This window comes from Lissotriton helveticus, chromosome 1_1 (genome assembly GCF_964261635.1).
Source record: "Lissotriton helveticus chromosome 1_1, aLisHel1.1, whole genome shotgun sequence".
Classification (NCBI taxonomy): domain Eukaryota; kingdom Metazoa; phylum Chordata; class Amphibia; order Caudata; family Salamandridae; genus Lissotriton; species Lissotriton helveticus.
Genome location: NC_136057.1, coordinates 1,688,665,780 through 1,688,680,558, shown reverse-complemented (window position 1 = coordinate 1,688,680,558; position 14,779 = coordinate 1,688,665,780). Strand labels below are relative to the sequence as shown.

Here is a 14,779-nt window from a genome sequence, read left to right as displayed (position 1 = left end):
TGGATATGCGGACTCATGCCGCACACAACTGATAAGGGTATCCCATACTTCATCCTGCCATTCAGTTATTATGGTTCTCTGTGGGATTTCCAGACCATGTTCCTGTTCGCCCTAGAACCATACCCAACCGGTTCCATTGAAAGCGATTCTAACAACAAGGCACTAGTGGCAGGGATAAGAAACATGAGTAGAGAGTTCGACACATATCTAACGATCCCCAAAGATGAACTCACTCCATACACTCGTTGGAACGTAACTAAATATGGGGTTTACCTGAGTAAGAGCCAGACAGCGAAGAAATCCCGCCCAGTTTGGATAGTACCCCACCGAGGTCACTTATGTTTACAAGGTATTGGTAGGGATCCCAAAGCACAATTAGGAAAGAGCATATGCACGGAAACATATGTGTTCGCTTCTCGAACTTCCCCTATACTCTTAGCAGCCAAAGGCACGTATTTCGTCTGCCACGACCAAGCATATACATGGTTGCCCCCTGACTTCTCAGGCACGTGTTTCATCTCATTTCTGCTGCCTCCCACCTACACGGCCCGAGCAGATTACCATCGGACAAGGACAGCTAGAGGTGTCGTGAGTAAAGACGACACCGCGGGTCAGGAATTCGCTGACTTCGCAAAGGGTTTTCTGCCATTTTGGGGGCCTATGGTGAACAGCAGGAATATTCGCCAGTTATCTAGGATAGTCGAATCCGCCGTGATTACAACGGCCGGAGCACTTGGCAATTTGACGACCGAGCTTCAGTCGGATCGACTTATGACCCTTCAGAACCGAGTTGCCCTAGATATCATACTCGCCGATCGTGGTGGTGTGTGTAGAGGGATCCAATCTAGTTGTTGCATTTTCATCCCTGATAACGCACCGACAGTGTACCAGGCCATCTCTAAGTTACACGAGATATCTGGTTCCCTTCACGTAGAAAAAGGAGATTGGTCCTTGCTAGGGTGGTTCTGGGGACTGATCACTGCCTGGGGATGGAAAACACTGATCTTCATTGGGATGATCTTAGCACTTCTGTTTATGTTCTGCCTGTGTGTACAGTGCGCTCCTGCACTCTGTGGCCTCTGTGCTACTTCATGTGTACAGAAGCCTGTGTCAAGGGACGAACTGAGCAACAGAATGATGTTACAGCAGCATCTCCACGAATTTCTTCATACAGATTTGGACTCAGATTAACATGAATTATTGCCTTACATAAGGGCAAAAGGAGGGGCTGTGGTTCTGAAAATCTGGACCCTGTTGTTATCCCGATATCGAGGTCCAATACCTGTGTCACAAAATATCAACGTACCATGACGAATTTGGTATCGACGAACCGATAATGATTAGGACATCATTCCTATGCATTTACATCATGATCGAGACATGCTAACACCCCCGAATCGTAGTATCCGTCCCGATCCCTTAGACTCCATTTTGTGAACGACATCCATCTTGTGTCTTGCCCTCATGATAAGTCAATTAAAGGTCGAGCTTGATCTAAAAGGACACGTCCACCTTCCCTGACTTCCCCCTGACCTGTCCCAACTGACTCCATTGCCTTTAGCCAAACCTGTTTGGGCAGCCCCTCGCCCAGTGGCCAAGTACGATAGCATCAATACATAACATTCCTCAAACCATTCACTACATACAGACCATGCTTTCTACAAACATGCACCTGTCCATACTCCTTGTTTATGGCCAGTTTTATGACTGGGTGGTACCTTCCTTTATTGATGTTTCATCGATATCTGATGGGAGTTCTGGGCCTGGCTAGGTAATCTATCACGAATTGGACATCTAAAATACGGGCTTGCCTACATGACTTCGCTCTTTCGTATTATTGTAGAAATATGTGTATAGCCATATCATAAACTCAAGAATTCTTGCTTGCAGCTATTATTTTTGTATATAAGGAGAAGGCTGGTTCTGTAAAAACGAACAGTCTCCTGAGAACACATGACCCGTGTTTGTCGTGCTTCTAGGACACGTGTTACTTGGTAGCTATCAATAAAACTTGATCTCTGACTGCGACTAGAAGACTCCGTGTTTCTGTGGTCCGAAACAAGGGGAACTCAGAGGTCTTCGGGTGTTATTCCCTGGCACCACCGGGTTCCTAAAAACCCGGCACCTCAGTAGGCATATGTTAGAGACACTTTCCTAGGAGTGATGTTATATCATTTTTTTGTTAAACAATTTTAGCTCATGGGCTTCATTTTTTGTGAACCTCCATGTCATCACAAGAATACATTCTGTAAAGACTATTTTAATGTGTCAATATGAAATGTAATTCCTAGTGTGTATACATTCATAGGATAAGATTTGGACATTGTGGTTGCCCAAAAAACGCTCAACACACATTTAGCTTTAGTAGAAGGTGTTGCTCGTCGAATTTAAATTTTCTGGTTAATTGTGAGCCGCGCATTTTTCGTTGTGATGTAAATTAGAACACTGTTCTTGATAAAGCTTCATAATTCAATTGGAGCTAAAGTAGAGACGAGACGGGAACGTAGTCCATTCTTTATGCCCATTGAACAGAGTTGAAGTCCATCTTCGATGTTAGTTTCGCACAGTCGTCATTACGCGTGGTAGTTAAAATAGTTGAAGGACTAGTGGCGCGTTACTAGCGTACCCGGTACATGGTTCGTGTTGGCGATATCACAGGTGAGCTTGAGACAGGTTATGGTGGTGAGCACGTTTGAAAAGGAGAGACCGGTTTTCTGACGGTCATTTCCATCTCTTTTACAGAGCCGAGTGCCCCCGATCAGTTTCTCCAAGAATTGTACATTTGAGGTGGCGATTATTCAGGTGAGCATTTGTGAGCTCCCTTTAGAACTGATGTTTGTAATAACAGCGAGAATTCACCGTGACGCTGATATTCATTTATCTTGTAGCCGCTCTATTGTTATGACGCACTGAATTCGCGTTGCCATTATCGATCATTTGGCAAGGTAAGCCATGACAAATGGTGAATGTTTTTTAACCACGAAAAGCCAGAGAGCTTAGCATTGATTCTCATATTTTCACAACATCTACAGAGCTTGATATTGTGGATACTCGTAATCCGTGGTGATCATTGTGGAATTATACCCTATTGAGAGGTGAGCTCAGCTTATTGTTGAATCGCGTACACAAATTAAATGTCACGAGCAACTGGTAATTACTCCCATAGACGAAGTGACTCAGGGTTGAATGTTTCATTTACATTTCATTAATATGTGATAGCATATAAACACAAGCCTATAACCAGTGAAATGTATAGTGGTGATACTTTACAACTGTTGATGTTATTTACATGTGTTTGAGTTTCCATTGAAATTAACCACAAAGGATCTCGTAAATATTGCTGAACAATTAATTTGTAATGTGCATCTTTGAAAACGTTTTCTTTTTCTTTTCAACAGAAAAAACCCCTGACGAAGGGACATCATGTCCCGAAATGCATTGGGTTAAAAAAGAAATTATTTATATTTATGTATGAACTTGTATTGTGAAAAATATTGTAAAGCTTGTGAATAGCTCACTGAACAAATCGATTTAAATGAGTTAATACCCTTTGACATAGCATGAATTAAAATGTTTATGACAAAAGATTCAGTTGAATGTTGTTGATGCATATCGGAGTCCTAGCAGCCAGGGTGGGGCTAGGCCACTTTCATTGATTTATACGAATGCACAGCAGGCATTAATCCAACATAGCACACATATCAAGATATACTTTGAATTCTGACAATTTCGAGTGCACTTTTCACCCACATTCATCATAAACCATCTTTTGCCTCTGAAATCAGTAATCATGTTTCATATGCAATCACCATTGTCAATAAAGCATGGATATACTTATCAAACTTCACTGTCAGCAATACACCTTCAAATAAAATTTGTCAAAAACATAATGGGGCCGTGTCTTTCTCAAACCATTAAAGGCCACATAACATGCAGGCATAGGACCAATCAGAGGAGGTCTCTGCACTCCCGTGCTATAACAAAGTTCTGCACAAATAAATGGATGAGAGTAACCCATTAAAATCAAGGGGACAGGGTATTTCTAACCAAGAAGAAACATGCTTCCCCCAAGTAACCATACTCACTATTAGACAATCAGGCAGCCCATACATAAGTTCATACATCCTATATTTTTAGAATATTATGAAAACAATCCCTGTGATTTTTTTCACAGTATTCTAAAAATATAGTACTATGACGGTGTGATGACAGTGAATGAGACACAAGTAGTGAAACTCACCCACAGTAAATGTAAAAAATCAGGTAATCAAAAAGCAAACAATCCATGCGGAATAATCGGGCAGAACCTATTTATATATATATATATATATATATATATATATATATATATATGTATATATATATATATATATATATTTATTTATATGTGTGTGTGTGTTTATATGGATGTTACATGTATGCTCTTACCTTTTTTGAGATTGCTTTACCTTAACAAATTATGTGGCATGAGTTGTTTTTTTCCTTCAGTCATAATACAAATCTGAAAACTGGTTAAACTATTGATAAAAGTTGAAGTTGAAGTGAGAGCTCTAGGGGGGGGTGCTGTTATGGATGACAGGATGGAGAGAATTCTGATGAGGTCGTATAGCATTATTTTAGGGTAACCCTTGATGCTTTTCTACCATTTGGGTTGAATAACCTGCTTGCTGGCTTAGCAAAGCTGCCTCTTGGTTAAAGGGAGGCCTCTCGTAATATTTATAGGCTGCCCTTGCCTGGAAATCTCTGACACGGTCAGGTGCTTGGATAAACAAAATCTACTTGAAATGTGTGTGCACCGTCCACTTTAAAGGCACTGCCTCTCTCTCTTTCAGTACACTGCCACTTGCATTCTAGTTTTTGTGATCAGAAATTGCCTTAAAGATCCGCTTGGGTAAAAAAAAAAAATGAAAAATCTATCTGAAATTCTGCTCATGTAAAATACAAAAATACCCAAACTGTACATCTTGTGTAGAAATGTCTCCCCAAAATTACATGATGTGATATAGTGGCGTACTCTCTGTAATTTAGCGTAACAATTGTTACACAAATTTACACTGCAGTAATTAAAATTTCCCCAGACCTAGTTTACTGAAGAGATCATGTGTATAGTTTCTCATTCAGTCCTCTTGCTTGTAGGTTTTAGTGTAAACTGTATTGGTTCATCCCCAGCTTCATCTGGGGATATAAAAAACCTAGAAGCGCGATCGAGTGGCTTAAATCTACATTTGATCAAGGCGGACTTGGTTTCCCAGATTTTAAAATTGATTTTAGGGCTTCCTTTACGGGTCGGTTTTGCAGCCTGCTCGGATTAAATCAGACTGACTCAGTGTTTGGGTTCATTTTAGGGAATCAGAGGGACAAGTTCCTATACGGAATTAGAGATCCAAATTATTGTAAGAGTGAAGTTCAAGACTGTTAGAGATACTGTATATATCTGACAATCAATGTCTGCTAGGTGCAATTTACCAACATTTCATAAAGACTATTAATTGTGGGGAAATCCCTTTTTACCTGAGGTGTTTCAGGATCAAGCACGTAAACCCTGGGCAAGTTTTGGAGTAAATTGCTTGGGTGATCGTACAATGACAGAGGAATTAAATCATTTGAAATTTAAAGTTTAGCTTATAAACTACCGGCCCACTTTTTCTTTAAATATCGCAGATCAGAGATTATCTGGTCTCCAATTTGGAGGCAAAAGAAATAATATATTCAATTGTCTGGGATTGTATATATGGGGGGGAAGTCTAAATCTCTGATTGGGTCAATGTACGCTCATTTACATAGTTTTAGACCAGATGGTAGTGGGAAACTAGCAAAACGCTTGAGTCAAACTTTGGGGATAATGGTTATACCTACAGGTTTTAGGTTATGTTAAGGATTCGGTTCACTATGTTAGTTTGCAACTCCAGCAACTATGTATTACTTGCATGTTGTACTGCATCCCGGCTAGAATAGCGAAATGGGCCCAGGGAAATAAGACGGGGGATAAGATAAATTGCCCTAAATGTGGACTCTATGCTGATAATCTGAAACATATGTTCATTGAATTCCCTGAACTGAGGGGGTATTGGCAGAAAAGTGAACAAACACTTCACTCTAAATTAGGATTGGATCACCCACTCAAGGATCTTGAAATTATGTTGGGGTACAAGGATGACAATCCAGCAGTAGCGCGTCTTTTTTCGATCTTGATGGCTGCCGCTAGGTTGGCTATTGCCAGGGTATGGGTCTCTGCTACACCACCTGTGGCAGAGGATTGGTGGGTGATCATTAGAGATACCTATGGCTTAGAGGCAGCCCTGGCAAAGGCAAGGGGTATCCGCTCGTTGGTCAAGTTAGAAGTGCTATGGAGACCATTGGCTTTGGATGGAATAATATAGCTAGTATTTGTTTAATTTGAAATAAGATGTGTCTCCTTTAACCTTTATATATATATATTTTTCTTCTCTTTGCCTGATGTATAAACTATAATACCTCCAGGTTATGTTTATTGTATAAATATGCCCTTTGCGATGAAATTATTATTATTATTTTTTTTTAAAGTAAACTGTATTGGTTTTTACCAAAGATGGATTTTCAGTTCTCGTACAAGTACATACTGTTGTTGCAGCCATCTCTTTCTCGAGCTCAGTAAGGATGTGAGATGGTGGCTGATTTTGCATTGTAATTGTATTTATAGAGAACTTACTACCCCTGATGAGGCATGGAAGGGATATACGCCGGGCAGCATACTGCTCCACGAACCCAATTCTAGTAGTTAGTCTAGTGTATTTTGGGTACAATTTGTTATTAGAATTAAACGTGTGCTCTTAAGGAGACCATTCAATGCAATCACCTAATTTTTTTTGTGGTAGATGAAATTAATTGGACTTAAATGTGATCATTAGTAGGGTATGAGAGCTCATGCAAAGGGTTGGTGGGTTTAACAAATGAGCGAGAAGGAGTGCAGGGGTATTACTTACAAATGGGTTTGTTATGACTTTGTAAAGAGGTGTGGGCAGTTTGTAGTAATCCAGTATTAGAGATGAAGGCAAACACATGTGACGAGTAGGCTGTGTTCAGACAGAGGAGTGCAGGGAACAGAAGTATGAAAATGTCATTAAAGAAAGAAAAAAAGGAGAGGTGACAATCGGAATAGAGGGGAGGCTTTTTCACATAGCATGCAATCTGAGGCTGCAAAACTGTAGAAAGAAGCAACATGATTTGTGTGTGATATAGTGCTCTATCAGATATTTTTGACAGTCACTAAATTCAGATGAACAGTTTGTCCACTGCTGAAATACCACTAGACCACCACTTCAGCAAAGACACCTGATAAGCTCAGAGGTTGGAAGGGGAAAGTAGTGCCTGGATGCATATATTTGTAAACAAGGCGCAACTAGAGCCACATTTCGGGGGGCTAAGAAAAAATTTCGGGGGGGGGGGGGCTAATTCTTCCAGCAAAATGCAGAGTAGAGATGCAGGGGCTCTGTGAAGGGGTGTAATAACAACAAAGCCTCATTAACAAGCAAATGGTCTTTTACAGACCTGGGAAGTACTTGGGTGCGCCTGGGAAGCTGTTGCAGCCCAGGCTGACACACACGACAACGGGGGGAGAAGCCCTTTGAGCCCAATGGACATTGCACGCCTGTTGGGAAATATCAAGAGATATACACAGCACTTGAAAGAAGCAGCAACCTCGTAACCACCTATTGTTCGGAACCTGGACATGGGTCACAAAGTTAATTTCCAAAGGCCATGAGACATTTACTACATTTTTCACTTAAGTTCTTGGGTTGAAATGTAAGCCTCTAGGAGAATGACATGCTTCTTCAAAGAGGGACAACGGATCCTTTAACTTTCAGAAACTGCTCCACAATCCTTAGGTAATTCTCAAGAGATAGATTCCTGTTTATTATTTATTTGTTATTAGGTTTTATATAGCGCTCGGCTACCGGCGAGAACATTCTGGTGCCAACCGCTAGTACCATTCACAAAGCAAACAAAATGCAAGAGCTAGTTCTTAAAGAGCCGGGATTTGAGTGCCCTTCTAAAGCAGACCACATTGTTCTCTTGCTCGGTTGCCAGCTCCAGAGAATGTCGGGAGGGGTCGAGAGAAACATAGTCAAAAGTGTGAGCGCATTATATATATTTAGCAATTCATCCCAGTAATTTCCATTGATCTGGGAAGGACAGACCAGGAGACCTTTGTCGGTTTATTTTTAGGCACTTTCACAATCCAGCTAGATTTTTCTAAACCAACCAAGTGCTCTCCACATTTCGTAGTTAGTCCTCTCTACCTTTCCATCTCGTTGATTCTGTGGGCATCAAGCCCCAGAAGAGGTGTAGGGGGAAACGCCTTTATTGTATTTAGTTTTCTCCACTCTGGATTTGTAGTTACCCAAAACTGTGGTCTGGATTCAATACAATAGATTCTATTCTTCATACATTTCTGATTGGACCGCTACTGCTGGGATACGTAATTTGGAGAGCTTAAAAACGTGCACTTTTATCCGGGAATTGGGATCCAGGACGTTATTTCAGCGCTGGTGAGATCCGCTGGCTTGGATCATGAAGGCAATCCGCAAGGTACAATGTTGGTTATGAGAGTGGTGTATCATTTAACCAAGGGCTTACTCCGACTGTTCTAAGTCAGTGACCAGGATAGAGTGCTGTATCGACTCCCAGAAAGTGTTGTAAATGGTTTATCATATTCATGTACGACATTGCATGTTTGTGATTGGATGCTGTTGTGGTAGACGGCAAAAGGTTGCTTGATGACTCTCAGCACATATTAAAAATGCATATGTTTTCTAATGTTCTGTGAACGTACCACTTAGAGCTGCTTCAGAACATGTGTGTATTGGTGGCTGCTTGAGGTAACTACTCGAAAAAGAAGTGATATGAGAGGACAATCAAAGGCTTGCATCTGTAGGCTTTGGCAGAGCGTCCCTTTCTCTGTGGTAGAGGCAGTTCACCTCATGGGACCAATCATAGATGGAACCTACCGCAGCCCTCTACTTTTTTCTCTGTCATCGGGATGTTTCAGAACCTGCAGCAGGTCTAAAAAAAGATGATTTTCGTGAGAAGATCAGCCAGATCCCTACTGTGGATTTCCTTATAAAATAAACAGAGAATTTTCAAATGTAGGTGCCTCTCTACCTGCATCTACTGCATGCATCTCAGAATTAATGCAGTGTGCCCTGGAGTTTCGTGTGAGTAGTAGTGCCTCCCCTTTGCAGCATATTTGAGCTATTTGCATAAGTACCATTCTTGAGAGTACCAATGGTTAAAATTCTGAATTACAAGAAAGGGGATTCTTGATTCTGATTTGGTGAGTACCCATTTTACCTACTTTAGTAATTTGTGGCTCGAGTGCCATCTAGAATTATGGCTCAACTATGCACACTTGATATGGCATCTCAGTAAGTGAGGCTGCCGGGTTGAGGGTGTCAGTACAATTGACTGATCTGAAGCAGGATCCCAGGTTGTTTCCCGCTGTCGCATTTCCTTATGGTTTAGAATTACGGGTGCTTAGGCTGAATGCCGGTATTAAGTTCTGCATAAAGTCTGAACTTGTAAGTTTCCAGTACAACATTTCGCTTGCGGACTTTACCATATCTGCCATAGTTACATAACTGAACAAAAAGACTAGTGTGTTGGTAATACACAAGAAGACAAAATTTTCACTTCAACGTCGGTCAATCCTTTTTAACATGGGGGAAAATCAAGTAAGACCAGGGGTTGTGCTTACTGTTGGGGTTAATGTCTTCACACCGTGCAGATTTCTCTAACTTTCTTCCCTGTTTTGCTTTTTGGGACACTCCTTTGTTTTCCTCAAGGGACCTTGAGATTTGCGAGCCAGATGGGGCTGCTCCACAATGTTTAGATGGCTCCCCTGCAAGACTCTGGGTGGCTAAATTTGTTGCACTTGGCAATCTCACTCATTGTGGTTTCTTGCTTCACCTAGCTTTGAGAAGATCGGTGATTGGCAGCTGGTTTGTTAAGCAGGAACACAGATCTTTTTAACAACCTCTGGGATATCTACTGACTCTCCAGCCTATAGAGTAAACCCTGTTAGGTTTCTCCTAAATCATGTCTTTTCATTGTGTGGTGTGACAGGAGACTGTATACTGTATGTCTGATGTCCTCTGAGAGGGCACATTGTTTGCACACACACACCTATGGATTTACACATTAGGATAAAGCCTGTCCAGACTACCTGTTTTTGGAGCAGTTCTACAAATCAGTGACCCTGTAGCAGTTTCACCCTCGCCTGGCTTCTAGTCCCAGACGTTTCACCGGCATGAAACTGCTATGGCTATCCCAGGAGACCTGGGGCCGTATTACACAAGGTGTCCCAAGGGCCCAACGGGCATTTGTACCTGCTTTGCACGCCCCGGCCACTTTATATTACAGAAGTGGGGCAGATGCTTGTGCGGCCCCTTCTGTAATAACGATAGCTCTGGTGCTCATAAAGCACCTGCGCTATCTTCAGGGGGCATGCCCCATGCAAATGAGGGAAACCATTTGCCTCTGCGCTGTATTACAGACGTGGGCACAGAAACTCTCTGAAGGCGCACTGACAGTGTGCCAACTAAAAAGTGGTACACTGTCAGTGCGCCCCTTGATGGCAGCCCTCTGAAGGGGCAAAGGGCATTCCATGGACCCCCCAGATATCCCATTGCAGGCGGGTGCAGTCACTCACTGCACCCGCCTGCAAGGTTATCTCTAATCCTCTCTAAAAGTGCAGGCGGGTTGCCGCTTGCACTGTGAAAACACGGAGTGGCTTTAAGCCAATATATTTAAAAAAAAAGGAGAGAGGGACCCAAAAATCCCACAGGGGCAGGGTACCAAAAGCTGGTTGTCTAAAGAAGATTCCCCTGGGAAACCAGTATAACACACCAATATGATACACTACTCTGCCAATCACATTCGGATCCCAAAAAGGTATCTGTACACACTCTCAGGTTTATTCTATCCTGAGAGCTACAGCAAGAAACAATGTAAATCAGATCAGGGAACCAGCACGGTACTAAGACAATTGAATAAATGATTTTTGATGCAGAGAACCTCTAGGTAGAAAATATTTTAAGCTAGATACTCAAAAATGCATCCGTCATGTATCCGTGGAGTATTCCCAAATAAAAAGCATCGACACGTTACGGCGGGTCCCAAATAGATAACTGCCCGCCTTCTTCAGGATAACAATTTAATCTTCCCACATTGCATTATACATCTATTAAAAAACATATAAAACAACATACATGTTAGAATACAAACTTGTAAGATTTGATTTGCTGGCTCACAGAATAAACCTGATCTGATTTACATTGTTTCTTGCTGTAGCTCTGTCCCACTGTTAGGATTATTGTGTTTCTATGCAATGTTTTTTTAACCTGTATTCATATTGTATTATGAATTTTTAACTATATGGCTATTGTTGTCCAAAAAGATTTTTTAAATAAATTACTTGCTTATCCTTTTTAATATCATTTGTTTGTTTTTGATTTGTTTCTCTGGTTCACCCCGAGGTTAGACTAAACCTGAGAGTGTGTACAGATACCTTTTTGGATCCGAGTGTGATTGGTAGAGTGGTGTATCATATTGGTGTGTTATACTGGTTTCCCAGGGGAATCTTCTTTAAAGCAGCCTAACCATTTTTCACATCAAAGCACTGCCCCCAAGGCAGCGCGAGTTTGCATCTCCTCTGAGGCAGCGCATTCATCATAATACTGTGCATTTTCCAGGATTGCGCTGTGCGCACCTTTTGAAAGGTGCGCCCAGCGCAATCCAGAAAATGTGCTGCACCCATAATATGGCCCCAAGTGTTCAATATCACAAGCAGCAGGTGAGCTCTCCTTGGGATGTCTGTCATGTGACTTCCCAGTCCTCCTTACACGGAGAATCTGTTGTGCTGTTCCGCTGTAGTTCAGGGAACCTTGTGCCTGAGGAAATGCTCCTTCCTCTCATTGGCCGTAGATTTAAAATTTGAGGCTGCCTTGCCTTGCAACACAACCCTCACTTCGTGTCACTACCCTTAGTTTTGAATAGATTCTGAGCTTGAAGCTCTACATCACCATCTTTAGGTCGTGCAACTAACCAGGACCTGGTGACCCAACATCCTAAAAACACAGAACTATTGTCCTGCAAACTCTTGTGCTTGAGCTCTAGGATTCTATGGCCTATTGACTCTAATCTTAAAAACCAGTGTGCCTCCTTGTGCCTGTTGTCCCTGGTGGGTGGCATCCAGTAAAGTGGGTACCCAAACTACTGGAATAGTGTGACTGTCCATTTCCCAAGCTACATGTCCTAGCGGTTTTGTGACATCCTTTTGTGCCAATTCTTAGGTCTTGTCCTATTTACCAGAACAACTTGGCTTCCTGAAAATTGCAGGAGGCTAGTTCAGGCTTGAGGTAGTACCCTAAACTGAGTTTATTAATGATCCAGTTACAGCGGAAGAATGCAGAGGCTGTTATAAGTGCAAGTCCATGGTCTAAGGATGCTGTTCTTTTCCCATTTTTAACCAGTCACCACCTACAGTTTGGCTGTGATCTCCAGTTCACTTTTGTGTGGTGGTTTGGGGAAGGCACAGAGCATTGCATTAACACAGAATTTTGAGCTAGCTCCTTGATTCCAGAACTGCGTAGAAGCCAGTGGCTGCCCCACTGCTCTTTAAGCAGTGCAAAAGGAAAAATACATTTGTGATAACACAATGTTATTACCATTTAATTTTTGCATACTGGGACAGTTTTACGGGTTGGTGGTGGGGGCTGGGCTGTTGTCACAGCCAGCGGGGAGAGGAGTGGTTGGTGCACTTAAGTGCGCATGACTGTTTGGTCGACCATTTTGGATCGGCCAAACACTCATGTACACTTAGCATGTTCTCCACCTGACTGTATTGCACAGCCTAGGTGGACAAGACGCACAGGCTCCCACTCCTTGTCTGAGTGCCGAACCTGGGTGCTCAGACCAATCACGACACTGTTGTCCTGCTAGTGACAGCAGCGTTGTGATTGGCCAGTATTAGAAATGGGATCCCTGGTTGGCCAGGACTTGCGCCAAAGTCAGTCAGAGACCACCATTCCCACGTCAGGGCAAGGGGGTTACACGCCAAGATAACCCTTGCTCACCCCCTTGGTAACGTGACACGAGCAGTAAGGCTAAACTCGGAGGCAATGTGAGTTAAGTGTTTGCGCACGCACCCCAGCAACAACACCCAAGGCCCACCACAAAGGAAACTCCACACAAGGTTATGTATAAAAATAGCCTTTGTATTACACCAAAACACATTAGATAAAAACACACACTTTACAATGTGCCAACAGGCACGGGCAGAATTTACAGGGGATATGTACAAGACCGGGCCACCTGGACCACTGTCAGGAATAAGCACTTTTGGAACTAGAAATACTGTTCGAAATAGCACTTTATAGATCATAGAATAATAATCACTTCAGCACACAACCAGTAATCACTGGTACCAGGTAAGTACCACCTACGCAACCCTAACCACCTTAGGAGAATATTACGCAGGGAACCTGGGCTTCACTAGCACACCTGTACTAGAAAGAACAGCCACCTAAGTATCACCATACATTTAGGGGTATAGGCAAGAACACGTTACACATGATGCATCACAACATTCAGAGGTGTAGGGAAGGAAAACACATGATGCATAAACATGCATTCAGCGGTGTAATAACAAGGCACATGGCGCATCAAAACACATTCAGAGGTGCAGCACAGGAGAACACATGATGCATAAACAACACATTCAGAGGTGTAAGAACAAGGCACATGATGCATCAAAACACATTCAGAGGTGCAGCACAGGAGAACACATGATGCATAACCAACATATTCAGCGGTGCAGGGAAGGAAAACACATGATGCCTAAAAACATTCAGAGGTGCAGGAACAATTGCGCAGAAACCAAGAATCACCATCACCAGGTCACCATTAAAAGCAAAAAGTTTTAGGGGTGAACCTGCCAGAAGGGCCAAGTCCAACAGCTAGGGGAGTCTGGGAGCCTGAAAGCAAGGGAAAATGAAGGATAGGCGGGTGTTGGCGTTCGGCAGCTTTTCTGCTCCTTGTTTTCCTAACCCCCGTGCCCCTGGCTGCATGCCACCATTCCCTTTCAGCTACCACTCAGAGAAGCTGTTAGAGAGGCAGATGTTCTTGTTTGAAATAGTATATTCCATGGCACCTTTACTTGGCAGTTAGAGCTTGAGAGCAAGAGTATGTTAACATCTTACAAGATCCATAGAAATTCGAAGGCTGGGTCTTCCCAGTTCAAACCCATAGACTAACTCTGTCCATAATCCTGAACTGCTTAGCCTTGCTAACCCTGGTAAGCCGATTGTACAAAGTGAGTCTCAAATATCCAGTTGTGTGCAGTAGTACCATATGCCCCTGTGGTAAAGGACAATAACTGACTGCCCCAGGACGTGGAGAAAAATCCCTTCACTTACACCTATGTCTAGTTTGTAAGGTGCACATTATCAATTGTGTACTTGGATATAGGATCCATTCCATCCCTTACATATTTCAGTACAGGATAAGATGTGTTCTTTAAGAACTGAATATATTGTTTGTGTTATTGTACAAGGTTATGTTATACAAGATAATTGTGCATATTATTATTAGTTGGGGCTTGGGCTACTTAACCGAGGATACGGTGTGCAGTGGATGCACAATAAGATCTATCACATAGGCTATGGCAAGTCCTTTAGCAGAGAACACGGTTACAGCATCACATAGGATATGGCATGAACCCTTCTCTCACCATTAGAAGTTC

The 14,779-nt window shown here is 42.5% G+C and overlaps 1 protein-coding gene across 3 annotated transcripts in view; it reads left to right on the top strand.

Moving 5' to 3' along the window:
* Positions 1-14,779, top strand: part of STAC3 (SH3 and cysteine rich domain 3) — a 187,136-nt gene that overhangs the window by 143,343 nt on the left and 29,014 nt on the right. The window contains exon 1 of one of the 3 annotated variants that reach the window (XM_078688977.1): positions 8,324-8,568. The exons of the other annotated variants lie outside the window; for them this stretch is intronic. Coding sequence (XP_078545103.1) covers positions 8,551-8,568 — 18 coding nt within the window. The 5' untranslated portion in view covers positions 8,324-8,550. Of the gene's footprint in view, positions 1-8,323; positions 8,569-14,779 lie in introns of those variants that run through there. 3 annotated transcript variants of the gene reach the window in all.